The following is a 17,932-nucleotide window of genomic DNA, read 5'->3' as shown; positions in this document are numbered from 1 at the left end:
GAGGATAGTCTTCGTTCAGAAGGTGAGGGAATTTGGCGTTGCTGCTAATTGGTCAATCTCCATATCGGTGGTTAGAAAAAGATGCTAGCCGCCCTCGAGGGAAAGTTGCTAGTGGGAAACGCCGTTCGTTGAAAATAGGTCTCTCCTATCTTCCCGTAGCTGGGAAAAAGACTGTTTGTTTGAGGGACCTTAGTCAACTAAATCCTAAGATTTATGACGGGCCCTTAGGCTAGCTGAACATGTACTGCGGAGACGCATCGACATCTAGCAATCATCTTGCTCGAAGAATAGGGTCTGCGTGTGGCGAGCCACGGGACAGAAACCGTTGGAATGTTTACTGTCGCGTGCCGCCAGAAATATTTCTTTTAAGGAGAGCTATAGAATTACTCCATTACCTTTGTTAGACAAAGCGTTCATCCCGTGACCGCGACTACGTTCGGCGACTGGCTGTCGCCTCGAGCCCAAGCTCATTATCACAACTATCGAACAATTACAATCGGATTGAATAACTACAATTGTTTAATTACAGCTATAGTAGACTCTAAATTACAATGTTGCGGGATTATCTAAAATTCCAAAGGCTCCGGTGTTCTTTCATCTCCGACATGTATATTTCGCTAGAAAGTACAGCCTATGTAATCGAACAGAATTAAAACAATGAACCCGACAAGAGGCAATTTAATCGATCACCACTTAAAACTTTCTCTTAAATTACCATCCGCAATAAACTATTCGTTTATTCGACTCTTCTCTATGTGTCAATCGCGGTACATATACGAATGTACGCACGTCGTCGGCAGGGAGTTGGGGGTTGCAGAGAACGGCCAGATAAAACGCTCGAAATTGTAGCCGGCATTCATCGTCTTTTGAAGGAAGAAATGGTGGCTGGCGTCTCAGAATGCGGGGCGGAAGCGTGCCGCGCTCCCAAGTATGCACTAATGCAGCTCGTAGCTCTCGCGAGAGTTTGCTACAGTTCCGCCGTCCCACGTTTCCGGTGACAGAATGCGCGGTCCTTATCCGAATCTATGCGAGCATTTATGCGCCGGCCTGCCCCGTGAGCGGACGCGGAGCACTTGCGCGTTCGAGAATCTGAAAATTGCATTCCTGGCATCCGGGACTGCCTGCACGATTTTCCACCGGTCGCGTAAGTGCTGTGGAACACCGACCTCGAGCTGGTTAGGACAGCGTAACCTCCCTGGTGGAATTAGGTTGCCGACACTTATGGCCCGACTAAAACGCCGATGCCTCGTTTCCGAATCGCTTCTGCCATCGGAAACTGGGACGAGTTCGACCGAAAGGGACCTCGTCTAAACGTTCCATGAATTAAGGCTTGGTTCAATGAATGGAGTCACTTGATTATGTTTTTTTGATTTTTATAACCATGTTGGGTTGTTTGGGAGTTTAAGATGAGAGGAGAGAATTGTCTGGAATATGATTTATAAATACGTATATAGAATGCAGTGATATTTTGGATATTATAGCGTTATATCACGTATAATCTGTGTAGGAAGTAACGTATTTGTACACCTGTTTGTGACGCATCAGTTTTACATTAGTAACCGACAACACGCACTAGTAAACTGTGACTCACTATAAAAAGAGTACGTTCACATTGTGGACTTTCGTAAAAACATATTGTATAAAATTACTAAAAGTTATACGCGACTTGTGGTAGTCGTGTTTCGCCATAAATTTCGATAATGAATGCGTTAAAAAGTTAAAAATAATTCTTCCTTTTCGAAAAACTATTTCCTTCATAAATTTCCATCTTCATCGAATTCGATTCAAACCTTTATTGTGAAAGCATATCAGAGAAGACTATCTACATACAACGAACACCTTACTCTATAGACGAGTGAAGACGGAACAGCAGCGACACGACGCGACACATCGAAAGGGTCAAGGCAGAATGCAAAGTTGGATTGCAAAACGGCAAGCCGCAGCAATGTAGGATTATTGTACGTACAAGAGATTTACCGCCTGTGGCCCTTTTGCTCAGCCAAAGGGCGGCCGAGGTCGCTATGGTAACAGACAGGCGGAAGCCAGAGCCTACCCTTCCATTTCCCCGGATGCAAGCACCAGACGTCTCGCTCTCCTGCGTCAAGTGATTCTCTTGCACCGTCCTGCAGCTTCTTCTCTTTCCTCTCCGCCTTCTTTTTTTTTGTTCTTCTTTCACCCTGTCTCTCCTTCGTGTCTCGTATTCTTTTCGGGTCTTTCCCCCATCTCAAACGCGCGCATCGCTACGGATCTTCGTGTCCTTCCTCTTCGGTTCCAGCCCCATTATCAATTCTTTTTATCAGCGGAATAGTCGAGAGTTTCGAATAAAAAAAGTCGCCGACGATCTCAAACTGGTTCCGCGTTCGCCTATTAGTCGCCTGAAGAAGATGGTGTTGACCAATATAGAAACGAAGGGGCTTGCAATATTTGTAGACTCCTTTCGGTAATTATATCGAACGACTAGGATTATAGTGACAGAATCTTTGAAGGCATGAAATATTGAAATGCTACTTCGAGGGCATATACGTTGTAGAAAATGAGATGAGTGTAATTTTTGAAGGCTTGTTATGAATATGTTTTAAGAATGAACGTGTTCCTTTTATAGGGTTTCTTTTTTATTTGCGATAAATTTAGTTGTTGGATTTGTAAAAGTGAAAGAAATGTTTGATGTTCACGTAACTGGAATATTGGTTTTTGATAAACTGTCTATTTGTAATCAGGAAGATGACACTTCTTCAGTCTTGTGTACCGCTTAGGGATAGAAACTTTTGCAATTCTGAGAATTACAAAATGGAGCTATAATATGCTGTACTTTCCGTAAAAATATTTACTATCGGTCCGGCCATGAACATCTTTTTCTACTGATTTTATGATTCACATAGTAAGCTATAATTATGTAATAGACTATTCTTTTTTACTGATATTAATTTAATTTGCCATAGCATACAAGAATCTGAAGTATTTTGCGATTTATGTGTGATCTGTTCATGAATATTCCTTTTTACTGATTCCATCGTTTGCATTAGCTACGCGTTAAGTTACTGCGCACTACGTATGTACCATCCATATTAAATTAACTATTAACAGAGAGAAAGAAGTCTTTCATTGCATCTACCACAAAGGAATAAACTACTGATTATTATTATTATCGTCCACAATACATAATCCATTCCGAAAAATAAAACAGCAGAAAAGAAAGCAGAATTGCCATTCTTTTCGGTAAGTCGGTGCATGTAGCGGTACTCGTCAACAATCCCTCGTTAAGAAGGAGACGTTCAAATCACTGCGTTAATCAGTTCGCATTACCAGCGGCGTGTCGGCGGATCAAGAGAGCAAGACGGAACGAAAGAGCTGCTGTCACGTCGGGGTACGTTTCTCGCGAGTGGAGCCCGAGATCAAAGTGGTGTGGCTTCGTGGGAGGGTGGCTGGATTCGAGGCGGGGGCGAAATCGGAAGAGTGGCTACTTCGTGTCTGCTCGAGACTTGAAGAGGGCGTCGCAAGCAGAAAAGTCAGTGGGGGAAAGAAAGGCACTGCGAGGATAGAATGAACGATCCATCCACTCGACCGTGCTCCTGGGAACGTTCTCAATCCTTCGCTTCCACTCGAGCGTCCGCGTACGAGAATCAAATTGCGATCCTTTGCGACACACGAGCGAAAGCGATCCAGACGTAGCCGTTTGTCGAGTTTCATAATTTTCCTCGACTTCTGTTCGGGATTTCCATCGTCGTCTCGTGTCCAGGCAATCCACATGTCGAGACGATGCAGGAAACTGTAAAGCATTCAGCGAAGATATACGAAAAATTTACAACAATCACTCGTACAAGACGCACAACGAATATTCAACAGCGCATCAACAGGTGGTCATCCGCCGGTTTTTTCTCTTTCCCTTTCTCTTTACGCCTCTCACAGTAATCTCTGTGTTCGAATAGATCCTTGGGATCTTATACTTTGTTTCGCGATTTCAGAATCGGCTGGGAATATTTTCGTAATTTTCTTTTGGTAGACTAATGAAATTGATAATAATGTATTCGATTATGATTTTACACCGAGTGGTAAATATAATAAAAGAAAGATCAGTATATAAAAAATATGTACTGGTCTGATATGTATCACTTAGTCTACTAATTCAAAACATCTTATATTAGAGTCGTAACATCGTTTTACTTATTCTAGGTAAAAAGAATATGCCTATAGTGTGCTCACGAATGTGTTCTAGTAATCATGTAGTTCGACATATTATTCGGAATGATATTTTGCAATATTCATGTCATATAATCACTATTCTTTGGCCAGATTTTTCAACGCCAAATTATAGGGTCGAGAGACGGAAGATCGGATACTTTCCTTGTTAAAAGTAATTGTCATGCCTTCCAGAGCAACTATACCTTTTATACAAAGATATCGGCTCTTAAGCGGGCCCAAAATGTAAAAAAGAAGAATAGGGTAGTTCACAGGGGCACGCAGAACGTTTGATCCTGCCGATCGTCGGTGTGTCTCGCGGAGAAAAAATATTGAAGCGAGGATGCGAGAAAGCGCCGAGTCAGGATCACGCGGCTATCGAGTTATTTCAGCGGCGAGATAAGCGTTATCCGAGCCGACCATCCCCTGCGGCTATGAATATTAACGAATTCCGGTGTACCCGGACGGGTAAGACTTGAAAGGGATCGACTGGACTACGGTTGGTGTGTGCGTGACAATCCAGGAATGAAATTAATTTTCCACCCTCACGACGTATTGTTGTAATGCTTTATTTCGGGAATAAATTATTTATCGGGAGTCAAGCGACGAAAAAGCCAATGGGAAATTACTGTGTTTTGCTCTTCTTTCTCATCTCTCTATCTCTCTCTCTCTCTCTTTCTCTCTTCCTTTTATGTTTCTGTTATCAAGAATAGATCGTTAAATTCTAGGTCTCTAACTAAATTTTTCAGTTCGTTCGATTATAAGTCATTATTCACGCACCCTTATTTTGTTCAGAATTACAGATAAGAGTGATTAGCAGTCTTAAAATTAGATAAATTTGCACCTATTAAAGAATTAACGAACATTATTACGTTCACTAATATATTTATATATTCGCAGGATTGGAATTTAAATAAACACAAATGTTCATTTTTAATTGTTTGTTTAAAATAATAGATTCTAATAGCTTTCTAATGACTATATTTAAAATATCAAATTATTTCGAATTAAACAAGGGATATATTTTTAAGGTCGAATATTTGTAAATTAGTTATAATAGCCATTTACAAAGCTAAATATTTTAGTTATACATTCTATAAATTCAGATTTTTATGAATTAATAAATGTTACAATCCTTATCGGAACAGTCGATAGAAATACATTTAATATAATCTTCTCTTTCAAAAACATTCGTATCGGCATATTTTTCTGATAGGGATGATATTTAATCGCACGGTCGGTTCACAAGCCTCCTATGGAGTTTTTCGTAAATCATATTTGAGATTCGCCAGCTCAAGAAGTTTGCCGGCAAATCAGATAGAGAAGAGAGGAAGAGGGCGGAATATAGCTGGCGAAAGAGAGAGGCCAGATTGGATTTCTCCGCGTAGCAGCTCGTTCTGTACTCTGTGTCGGACAGCGGACAATTATTCCGCCGCTAATTGAGTTACGTCGCGGCCTAAATGCCCGATGAATATTCATATCCTTGCTCGTGCTATCCTGCGCGCATCCCTCTCTTCTCCTCTTCTCTCATCCCTGTCCTCCTGCCCCTTCCGCTTGGCCGCCGCCCGCGGCAAGAAAAAGTTGTCGCGAGTTAAAAATGTAATGAAATTAGAAAATTACGTCCGCTCATCATTCCGAGCGAATGCTACGAATTTCCGTTTTCGTTTCTTTCCATCCTTTCCGTGTCGTAACTTAGTTGCCTCTCCTCCCTTATAATTCTTCCTCGTTCTCCTTTGCCCGAGAATGGAGCGAAAATTTTAAATTACATTCCTTGGACTTTTATACGAGATTTTTATAGACGATTGGGGTTTGTAATATATTGCATGATACGGATGATGTACGAATGTATCAGAAAAGATATAAATTGTTTTGCTTATCCTGATGGATCTGAAATACTTCGGTTATACAGAATTCATGAATCGGTTTGGAAAAAGGGAAATTAGTTGTTTTGGACAGACAGATACCTATTCCCTTTTTCAATACTGTGTTTTTAGATGAATTTCTAAAGATATATGCGTAGAATATTCATTCGTTATGGAACGCAATCAATAATAACAGTATATATATAAATATATATGTCGGGTTTACATTAGAATTAGGGTCAGGGGCGTGAAACGAATCTTCACCTGGGTCACACGTTGTCGCCATGCAACAGAGAAGACATTGACTAGTGCAAACACGACTATTACAGAACCGGACAAGCAACCGTGGTAGTTAGGCACTCGAGAAACCAATGACAATGATCCTAGGTTCAACAACGAATCCGCGGTCGACGGGACAATAGATGAACGTACTCACAAAATCCAAGTCGGACGCGTAACATTCACTGGTCGTAAAGGGCCACTCCCTTCATCAGTGAGATCGCGAGCGAGAATGCCTTTCCCGTCCCGATAATGCCACGGAGGAAAACTATAATGGGATGTGTCTAAGGACACGAGATCATCGGATTCGTCAAGAAAAGCCTTCGTTCAGAAAGTAAGGGAAATTGGCGTTGCTGCTAATTGGTCAATCTCCATATCGGTGGTTAGAAAAAGATGCTAGCCGCCCTCGAGGGAAAGTTGCTAGTGGGAGACGCCGCTCGTTGAAAAATAGGTCTCCCCTATTTTCCCGTAGTTGGGACAAAGACTGTTTGTCTGTTTGAAGGACTTTAGTTGACTAAATCTTAAGATTTATAACGGGCCCTCGAGCTAGCCGAACATGTACTGCGGAGACGCATCGACATCTGGCAATCATCTTACTCGAAGAATAGGGTCTGCGTGTGGCGAGCCACGGGACAGAAACCGTTGGAATGTTTACTGTCGCGTGCCGCCACGAATATTTCTTTTAAGGAGAGCTATAGAATTACTCCATACCTTTGTTAGACAAAGCGTTCATCCCGTGACCGCGGCTACGTTCGGCGACTGACTGTCGCCTCGAGCCCAAGCTCATTATCACAACTATCGAACAATTACAATCGGATTGAATAACTACAATTGTTCAATTACAGACTCCGGTGTTCTTTCATCTCCGACATATATATATATATATATATATATATATATATATATATATATATATATTTATATATAACTTAAATGCACAGATTATAGATTTCTCTAAAACATTCATTTCGATAAGTTTATTTTCACTCGCAGATAGTCACATTCAATTATTTCCTATGAATGCATACATATCATTCGAAAACTAAAATTTCTCAAATTAATACTCAAGAGAGACATCCTTAAAACTGTCTTCATCTCTCACCATCCAAACTTTCATCTCAACTTCTCATCTCTTCGCTGGAGACTGATACACTTTTCACCAACGTTTCAAACAATCCGTCCAATTTCAAACGTCGTCACCTCTTGCTTATCTACAAATAACCAACCACCGTTCTTCATAGTTTTAACCAATCCTCTTCAAGAATAAGTTCGTTCATTCCCCCCGAGTGTCTTTCATGGCTAGAGATTAATTACACACGTTCAATGAAATTTCGAGAGAATGGGGATAATTCGTGAGCGACGATTATGCATGCGGACCATAATTTTGTCGTTAGAGCGTCGAGGTAACGGAATTGTTATCGCTTGCTAAGAATCGGTAGAAACGGATCAGCCAGATTTTTCTGGTCGTTTTTCCGGCTGGAATCGACCGGCCCCTTTTTCTTTTTTTCTTCCACTCGGTTCCGCGCGGCTCTGTTCGCCTGCAGCGGACGGACGAGGTGACTTAGAGAGATTGTGATTTGCATAATGCAATTCAACGGGATCCCGTTTCAAGGAAAAGTCAAGAAGAACAGGGCAATTACAATGAAACTCCATGGGACGCGGTGGCTTTCACGGGCTTGCTACCGACCACCTAGACGATGTCGACTTTATAAATATTCAGCCGGTCATTAAAACGTGCAAGACAGAACCAGGAAGGAGAACGCCGAGCAGAAAGGGGTTTCCGAATGGAGAAAAAAGTAGAAACAGTTTATAAAAAAGATGCTAGCTCGGTGCTGTGTCGAGCGTTATTACGCGGTCTTGCGAATTTTTGTAATTCGATTCAAAATGCCGGGCCGATAATGGTCACTGTTTTGTATTGCTTCTAGCGGGCTTACGTTCTTAGCGTTGCTTGTTATCTGCACACTAAGAAATCGTGTATGCGCCGCAAACTGTCGTTGTTGCATTGCAATTGGCAATAAGAGCTTTATATCGGAGTTACAGTCTCTTTTTATTACAGTCACTTTTATCACTTAATTATTTTGAGAAAATTTTTAGAATTACATTGTAGTCAGAGGTCTTAGGAACATATAACCATACAGTTCTGCCTATCTTTTTCCTTGTTTTAAGAAACGTTACAAGGATCTGATTCAATATTCGATTCTTGTTAGTGGAATTGAAAAAGAGGGTTTAATTAAAATTTTAATTCGCTGATAACGATGCCACGGGCTTTCGTTAAGGGCAAACCGAGAAAGACAAAGGACTTTTAATTAAGGAACGAATTCCACGCAATTAACACATAACTGTATCTTTCTTAACTCTCTACACTCACCTCAAGCCCCCTTCCAATTATCTTCGCCATTTACCATGTACAATACACGATTCTCACAAAAATGTATCACGTCTGAGCGAACGGTTGGCGTGGCCACTTAGCAGGCGTCGAAAATCCGGTAGATACCGGGGCGAAGTAGTCCATGAGGCGAGGAAATCCAGACGGTAAATCGAAAATAGGAGCGAGAAAGAAAGGTTGAGTGGGACGGAAAGGATCGACGAAAAACGGGAGATCGAAGAACTGGGTGGTACGGGGTGGGTGATTGTCTTCGCCTTGGAAAGAGAAAAGCGGATTAAGGCGGTTGGTTAAAGAGCAGTTACCATATAGTTGAGCAACGAAGCAACGGGTTAAAGCAGAGGGAAAGAGAGAAAGAGAGAGAGAGGAAGAAGGAGAATCAGAAGAAGAGAGTGCGTTCTTGAGGTTGGAAGGAAGGTGGAAAAGGAGATGGTTTCTTGAATCGTGTCGGTAGAAGCTACGCGAAGTTACTTCCACCTCTGACTACATCCATAACTAGCTTCAGTTTCAAGGCAAGGAAGGTAGCTCTCCACGAATAGGTATATGGCTGCCACCGTCGTTGCCGCTACCATCGCCACTGTTACTGCAATAGTAGAAACTGTCGAGTTAAGTAACTGCCGGTACTTACAGTAACTTCGCGCGCAATGAAACCGCCTACATAAATACACCTAATACACTTGCCTCCTTTCTCTTACCCTCCCTCTTTCCAACCACCCACCACCCTTCTGTTACCTATCCAGTCGTGTTCGTTCACAACGTGCATGATATACTCTATACCCGTTCGTTGTGGTAAATTCCCTCGGTGCCCGAGCTCTACCATTGCCTTTTGCCACAATACGACATTCCATGCTTTCTGTCGGATAGTTACCTTTCATAGTTTAGTGCTTTGTTTTTACCATTCCAGATTCCGGCGTAAATTTCAAATTGATATTAGGTTGACAATAAGAGATTCGTGCGGTGCTGTTGAGTTAATTGTTGAGGATTATTTAGTCTATGCTGCTGTTATGTGGTTTTGGGGCTTGTAGTTGAGAGATTATAGTTGGTCCGTAATGATCAAAATTCGTACAAATTTCTATATTTTATGTAAAAAGATTTTAGATCGCTGATAACTCGTCAGTGATTCAAACTCTTCCTACTCACGGCGCTCTTAGTGTGTCAGTATTTCTTCAATATGGTCAAAATAAAAACATAAGCTTACTTAACAATGAGCGGCCTGTTGAATTAAAAAATAAGTGAAATGAATATTTTAAATTTACAATTTATATAAGAGGTACATCTAACTACAGGCGTTAAGCGTCATTCCGGATAAAGTATTTGAATATTTTAGGAATAGTTTGGTGAACTACCGTTTTAGACAATGATTCCAAAATAAAATTTTCTAATAATCGTTTGTTCGTTCTAGATCGAAATCGAGTGAAGCATATCGTTGAAATATCACAAATCATTGAAGGCTTATATTTTCGGCTCCAATTACAAAGCAATCTAAGATTTTAAGTTTTAAGAACTGCGAGGTAACAAATTCGTGCTTGGAATGATTCAAGGATCATACAAATTATCCGTTTTCGAATGTTTCTCTATTAATTCAGAGCTCGACGTTCCACTGAATCTTGGGCCGAATGTTCCGTTCAGAAGTTTCAGTAATTCCCATTCTGAAACTAATCTCACTCTGAAAGAAGTACTATAGGTACAAATAGCAGTGCGAGAACACCAATAAGGATTTGAGGTCAGTTTCTTTCGCTTCGGAATTAAGGTCATGTATAGTATCTTCACATTGTAGGAAAAAGTAGAAATTTCGCTTTGGTCCTGTTCGAAATTCAGTGTTTACTACGAATCAGAAAATATTGTTTATATAGTTACATATCCGAGGACAATTATTCGAACGAATAATATTTTGTTGCTAATTTACATTTACATTTTTCTACTTAGCAGAGTGAAGATAACGTGAAAGGAAGTAAACGAAACGTTGAAGGTAGAACGAAAAGAGGGAACTGTCTTTGTTTTAATAATGTCTGCATCAAAGTCTGCGATGAGTACTTGAAGATTAAAAAGTGTCTACATAACCATCCCTTCGCGAGGGGGATGAAGATTCTTTCCATTCACATTTAGTGAACTTAAAGTAAAATTCCTTTTCTTAGCCTATAATTTTTCCTGCCGCTTCAGAGCTCGTTATCTGTGACAAAGACTCCATTCGACTAAAGGTGATAAAAAATCTCATTATCTCAGCGTAAAGATTACGCTGCAGATTTATTATGACGTTATCCTTCTATCGTAGTGCGCTGTACTTGTCGTTCATTTTCTTCGCTGTAACGCAGGTAACATCGCCGTCTGCCTCCTTTAAATTGATCAAATTAAAATTCTATCGATCATAAATTTATACACGTTACGGTTAAATTGTCTCTTACCTCCACATAAAAACATGTCAATTAAAAACCTTCCATTTCCTCATTTATAAACAAATATTCGTCTTTTCAAGCAAACACAAAACGTTCATATATATAGATATGTTGCAGCTGAAGACATAATTAGAATAAATTTGCAACACCCTATTTTTTTCTAAAGCAAGGATTAACATCTCAAAATTAATCTTTTTTTTCCAAGCTTCAACTTCTGAAAGAAAGACCTGTAACCTTTGAACAAAGTAGAACATTACGCGGCCCATCTTAAAGCAGCGACATCGCCGCTAAACTCTCCGCTTTCACTTTGATAGACATTATCCCAGCCGCCCTCGTAACATTTGAGGTCAACCCCTGACGAGTCCAAATAAAGTACCACTTTAACCTTAGCATAACTTTGTTCTCGTCATCACTGCGGTTCCTTCGCAATCGCGAAAGTCTACTTACACATAAATTACCGGAGGAAAAAGATATTTCCGCAGCTGACGTAATAAAAGACTCAATTGATAGATAATCCATAAATTCGTTACAGAGATTATCCGTGTCAATTGCATGTTCGAAGCAACTCTATTCTTCGTTTATCGTTTTCAATTCACAATGTTTCCCACGTGTAATACTGTTGCCGAAAATGGCCCGTTTCATTCTGAGCATCGCTGTGCCTCTTAATCATCGCTCCTCGGAGATAGTACATCCTTGGATGCGAGACGTTAGCATTCAGATAAACGCGGCTTCACCTGATTTCACCGCGGATTCTCTTCCGCCTCATCCGTCTCGGCTCGTCTTATATAACGAGAGCTCTTTTCCGCGCAGTAGAGAGGGTATGACAAACAAATGCACCGCGTCAGCCCGGCGTGACACTCTTCCGTGGTTGGTTTGCCTCGAAAAAGGGGGAAGTAAAGCAGCGAAGGGTGGTTAAGGCGGGGAAGCCCCGCAAGCTAGACGAGTAGAAAAGCGAAGGATCGTAGAAGCCGTGCTCAAGTAGACAAGGGACACGTCAGCCGCCATCCTTCTACTCAGCCTTTTATAGATTATTCACGTACAATGGTCGAGTGACAAGTGGTGGGCCATGCCGCTCGCTGGATCTGCGTCCCTCCTTTATCTCAGCCACTAACGGAAATCTCGATTTTTTTTGTACATAGCAACTAATAGTCCAAAGTGACCTTTTTTCAGTGACGACTTTGTGAAGTAATTTGTCTGTGGAATTAGTTTTCCGATGTTAATGGGAAAGTTAAGTTGTGGAATTGACAGGGTACTTTCTTTTGTTTTAAAGCTATGCTATAATATTGATAATTAATTTTTATATAATATCTACTTTTTTATATACGTGCTCCACGCGAATTCTCATAAAAGTTTCCTTCTTCGATTGTGTGATTTTTTAATTGTTCCTCGATGGTCTTCTTTCTTTCATATCTAAGTCTTTGTCATTAAGTAAAGTCAAAACGAAGCGACACTGATATATTTTTTATTAACTATCAAGTTTCCCAAATCTACGACCAAAACCTTCATAAATCAGCTCCAACTTAAGTGTCCAATTAAAACACTGTAATATTAAAAACCGTCTTACATCGAGTGCGCCACAAGAAACGGATTAAACGTAACAAATCATGTTACAGATCTATTTCATAATCTCCGTCTCTACCCTGCATGGCTATGCTAAGGAAGCATAACCGAACGTTCAGGATGACTCTATAAGGAATCTGAAATCCTCTTAGCATACGATCTCGTCTGGCGGTGTGCGAGGGTATAACACGTTGCAACGTATCCCGTCGCGTATTGTCACTTTAGAATTCTACGACGAACAGATGCGGCGCATATCAAATTACGAGATCGATGAATGTTTCGCGTGATATCGCGGGTATGGGCTATACTGGTGATTTCCGCGGCGCGCATCGTCGTAAACACGAAGTCGTAAAACGCGGGCCGAGTAACGGCGGGGCAAGAGGAGAGGGTTGAAAACGCATGTAAATGCATGCTGTCGTCGATGTTGGACGGTCAGTGTTTTTCCCTCGGTATTCGGTATCGCACTGTTTGGTGTTTTAATGTTGATTGGACGACTGCCGATTCAGCCGGCGTTCGTTTGCCACGATTGTTGTTTCCACACGCGCCGGCCGCGGTCGAGCGAGAATTTTCAAAATTCTGTACCGCGTACATACACGTGCTGGGGCACACGTAACCATAGGCGGATAAATCGTCAGCGAAATCGCGAACGTGGATGGGTTTATTCCATTTCGGCAGGTAATACGACGTCCCGAGGTTCTTCCGGGACGATGGTGAACCATACTGATACCGACGATTCTCGCGAAGTAATGCGATGTCTGCGGATCTCTCGGTTCTGCTTGGTTATAGACAATTTTGTAATCATTAAACCTTTGAGTACGAAGCGGAGCGCAGATCAACACTTCGTATTGATTTCGTCTTATTTAGAATAGAAATGATTGTTACTAAGAAACCATTATCTATCATTTTATGTCGCAGCAGCAGTTTTTGTGAGCAGATATATTTGTTCTTTACTCATTAACAATCGCTAACTTATGTTTTTTAATAATTGAAGTAAGGTCAGTCAGGTGAATTATCAGCAACTCCGGGGAAGAGATTTTCTAATAACATAAAATGATGTTTAATATGACGTTGATATTGTAATATCATATCAATATTCATGTAAGTTTGTAATAAATAGATATGTGGACAACTTAACATTATTCATATGATAGTTGTAATGTGAAAAGCAGAATTAAATTTGAAAAATGCATCGTTCTATATATAATTGGTGAAAGGATCTTTCTTTTTATTACGATCAAAGTTATACTTTATGGATTTTGGTTTTAGTCTCGAACTTTGAGAACTGTGAGTGGTATTCGTGTAAATTTATGTTATTCTCTGTTATTGCTTCGTTAAATGGCTGTTACATTATTTACGACGTATTTAATACACGTATAATATAATGAGTATTTAGTTATTTTAAATGATAACGGTTGTATTGCTGGCAAAATGTAATTAATTTCGACAATTATGTGAAACCCTCGTATCAAATTTTCCATACTTCAAAGTTGCTATTTTATCACCAGAGATATTGTAATCAGCAGGTCATTCAATTTTATACCAGGAATTTATCAAGCATGAAAAGAGTATCGTTCTAAATAAATCAAATTAATAATTTCTGCATACAGCTCGTGGTACAAAGCCGTGTAAATTGAGATCAGCAATTTCAGCTGAACGTAATTATGTTGCAATCTCTGGCATTTAATAATTTTTAATAATTTCTATATCAAATTTATTTTATAATAACCATTTATAATATACACTACGATTACAATATTCTACTCTATTTTATTTTCTACCTCTAGAGCTATAAATTTTATTTTTCACAAATTTACATCTATTAAAACGTGCGAATGACACGCCAGCTGTACTTGACTATAAATTCTACTGTTTCTACTCACATTTACTTTATTACCACTAATAGATTTATTGCTTGATAGGGTTGACAGGTATACGGGCACGTATTGTTATTATAAGGAGGACTCCATAGAAGCTATAAAGCTGTCGTGTTGCAATTGAATAGTAGAGATATGTGTGTATGCGATATGAGTCTAAGTAAACACTTGAATATGAAAGCCAGTTCGGCTACAGTGTGTACACACGCGGAAATTTTGATGGAGGAACGTTTGCTTAAACAATCTTTTTAGTACATCAACAGATTTCATCAGTGTATTTGGATTTCGAATAGAGATCTTCCTGGACAACAAATCACATTTCCACCAGTGAAATATCACTCAGTGTTGCAATTGCTTTATGGGTTTGGTACTAATTTATAAAACAAGGATTGTAGCTCTAATTCAATAATATAATCAAAAGATTCACTCGTATTGACGCATACAATTTTCTCCGTGGCTTCCATTCATTTCTACTCATAACAAACAAATGCTTACAATTCCAATTAAAATATATACCGACGTTGATTTACTTGACAGGAACTTGAATACTCCTGTTCCGTAATCCCTTTATTTCGACAGAACGCCAGGATTTCCAATTAATCACAATTCAGAATAAAGAACAATAATAGTAACTGTATCACGATTCTAGACTCGACATCGAATCGAAAACGTTATCCGCCTTTCAAACAGTCTGCGTAAATCAAGTTGTGCCGGGCAACCGCTTGAGCGTGACATTCGATTCCACAAACAACCCGGAGAATCTGGCAATTTCGGCAATCCACCATACTGTAGCCTGTAACTCGTAAATTCCCATAAACGAGGTACAAAAATAGTGGAAGTAGGACTCCACGGGGGCAGCACTTCGCTCGTTTCAAGTGTTTCGTGTATCGCGTGCTCGAAGTATACACACGTGCGATTCCATTGCTCGTTCCATGCACGAAAAGTCGGCCAACCGCTGACGAAGAAGCTCGCCAACGGCGAAACTGAAATAAGGGGTTGGATCCATCAAAAATTCAATCCGCTCGAGTATTCGCGGTTCCCTTCGTGAAGGGTTCAAGAGAAAAAAGAAAGAGTCGCATGAAACGTTTCATAGAATCCTTGAGACGATGTGAATTCACGTCAGGCATAGCGTGGGAGATTGTTCTTCGCAAGAAAAAAAAAGGAGGACTTTTAGCTTTCAAAAAGTATGAAATGTTTTTAACTCCTTGCTGTAGAATATATCATTTACAGGCTAAACATTAAAAACGTAAGTTACGGTATTGCAGACCAAAATTAATAAATACGAATAAAACTCGCGTATCACTTATATTGGTTTAAAATCAGAATAAGAATATAGAAAAATAAGGGTTAGAAATAAGAATAAGAGAAAGAAAGCAAGAAACTTCACCAAAGAATATTTTTTAAAAATTAAATAAAATTCTAGAATACGTTTAAGGGGCGCTAAAAATAAAGTAACGCAAAACTTCGAGCAATTTCTTTAGTTTAAAGAACTAGAAATTCTAGAGTTCACCCCTCAACACCTAAATATATCGTGCGTTAATTTTTCAAAGTAGAATATATTCAGGAAACTTTTTTCGCATCTACTCAAAATTCCACGTCTTCAGAAAAAAGGACGAAGACAAATGAAACATAGCACCTAATAAATAGTACTGTGTTGCAAACAACGCTATCCCATTTCACTCGGCCAAACTTTCTATTCTTGAAGCAGAAAAACACGTTCTAAGGTTAGAGAAACGCGGCGAGACGAGTCGGAGGAATTGGCGCATTCGGTTCTTGAAGCATGTGTGGCCCATAAATAACATGTAAATATTTTCAATAACTGCGCAGCCAGCCCTAGCATGAAAAATGCAAACCGCTTTGCGTCCGGTCGCTCGCCGCGCTATCGTGCCGTATGTACCGGCTTCTCCAACCCCGTACGAACCACTCCAGATCGGCGGCCACCCCCTGCCATCCTTCTCGCGGCTCCTACGTCCTCCTCGGTAAACTATCTTTTAATATATCTGTATGTACACTGTGTTCCGCGTAAAATTTATGACGCCGGACGCCGGCCGATATTTGTTTCACTCGAGTGCTCGACTTCGTCCCTCGTTCCACCTTCCCGCGATCACTTCTCTAAATCCTCGCACCGTGTTATATGCATGTCGCGTGGTCGCTATGGAAAAAGAGCCCCTTCATGAAACAATTTTGAATAATTTGAAAATGCGAATTAATCGCGAACTTCGAATTGTTTCGCGATAACCACTGTCAGGTGTGACGTTGGTATTAATTCTTGAAAGTGACGTGAGTTAGGGCACAGCAGAATTGGATAGTTAAGCGACACAAATTCATAAAATGATTTGACCCAAATAAAAAATCTTTAATATCTTATTTCCATGGCTGTGCCTTATTTTGCTGGATTTTTCCTGCATTCAGATAGTTTACAAATGTCCTCCAATTTTACTTTTTCCTTTGGAAAGTATCGATCACGCGTAATGAATGTCTAATTTTTAATTCCTCTCTATTTTCTTCAAACCTAATTCAGAAAAAAGAAATTTATTCATTACATCTTTTAAAATAAAGTAATTTGATATATAAACTACTTATTCGATTGATACGTACCACACAATTTACGTTAGCAAAACGCATATATACCATTGAGTTAACTCGAAAGCATCAGGAATTTAATGTAATGCAAGGCGACGCAAGTTATGAAGTATAGGGGCAAAGATGTTTAAACATGAGAACTTGATGATTAAGCGAGGTTGGTCTTTGTACGGATTTTGAGACTTATTTGTAACTTGAAAAGTTATTTGATGCGTGTAAAGATAATCCAGAAGTTTTAACTCGTGTAGTAGTTAACTTCCGTAAATTGTTTGAAGTTTCCACTGTTCCTTGTAGTGTTATTTATGTATGCTTCGTTTTGTATTACAGAGGCTTTGGATTCATCACGTTCGCAGATCCCGCGAGTGTAGACAAGGTGCTGGCACAGGGTAATCACGAGTTAGACGGCAAGAAAGTAAGTATTTTAGCAAATTTATACCAGTCTTTTAAATACACTATTCATTAAAATCATAATTTCTCCTCAATTCATATAGATGAAACGTTATACAATTTTTATACTATAGATAAATCTTGATAAATACAATATAAAATAAAACCAAAATGATTATATTTGATAATAATAACAGCAATGCAAACAATAATAATTCCAGTAAAAATTTTATCATTTCCATAATATTCTCTACACTCGAGAATTGTCCTTACAAAGCATGCGCGATTGTTTTCTATCTCCACTTCATTTACGTATAAAGTATCTAATTCCAAATACCAATTACGATCTCTTCGAATCACCATCATGTGAAATTAATCATCAATCGCGTTACATTAGCCTTTTGACTACTTTCACATAGCAACATGGTAATTATC

The 17,932-nt window shown here is 39.7% G+C and overlaps 1 protein-coding gene across 3 annotated transcripts in view; it reads left to right on the top strand.

Annotated features, from left to right (window-relative positions):
* Positions 1–17,932, top strand: part of Rbp6 (RNA-binding protein 6) — a 777,348-nt gene that overhangs the window by 449,960 nt on the left and 309,456 nt on the right. For all 3 annotated transcript variants that reach the window (XM_033340911.2, XM_033340909.2, XM_076619578.1), the window contains one exon: positions 17,438–17,522. In XM_033340911.2, the coding sequence (XP_033196802.1) occupies positions 17,438–17,522 (85 nt within the window). The remainder of the gene's footprint in view (positions 1–17,437; positions 17,523–17,932) is intronic.

Source organism: Bombus vancouverensis, chromosome 6, assembly GCF_051014615.1.
Source record: "Bombus vancouverensis nearcticus chromosome 6, iyBomVanc1_principal, whole genome shotgun sequence".
NCBI classification, from domain to species: Eukaryota; Metazoa; Arthropoda; class Insecta; order Hymenoptera; family Apidae; genus Bombus; species Bombus vancouverensis.
The sequence above is the reverse complement of the archived record's forward strand: the minus strand, read 5'-3'. Positions and strand labels throughout refer to the sequence as shown.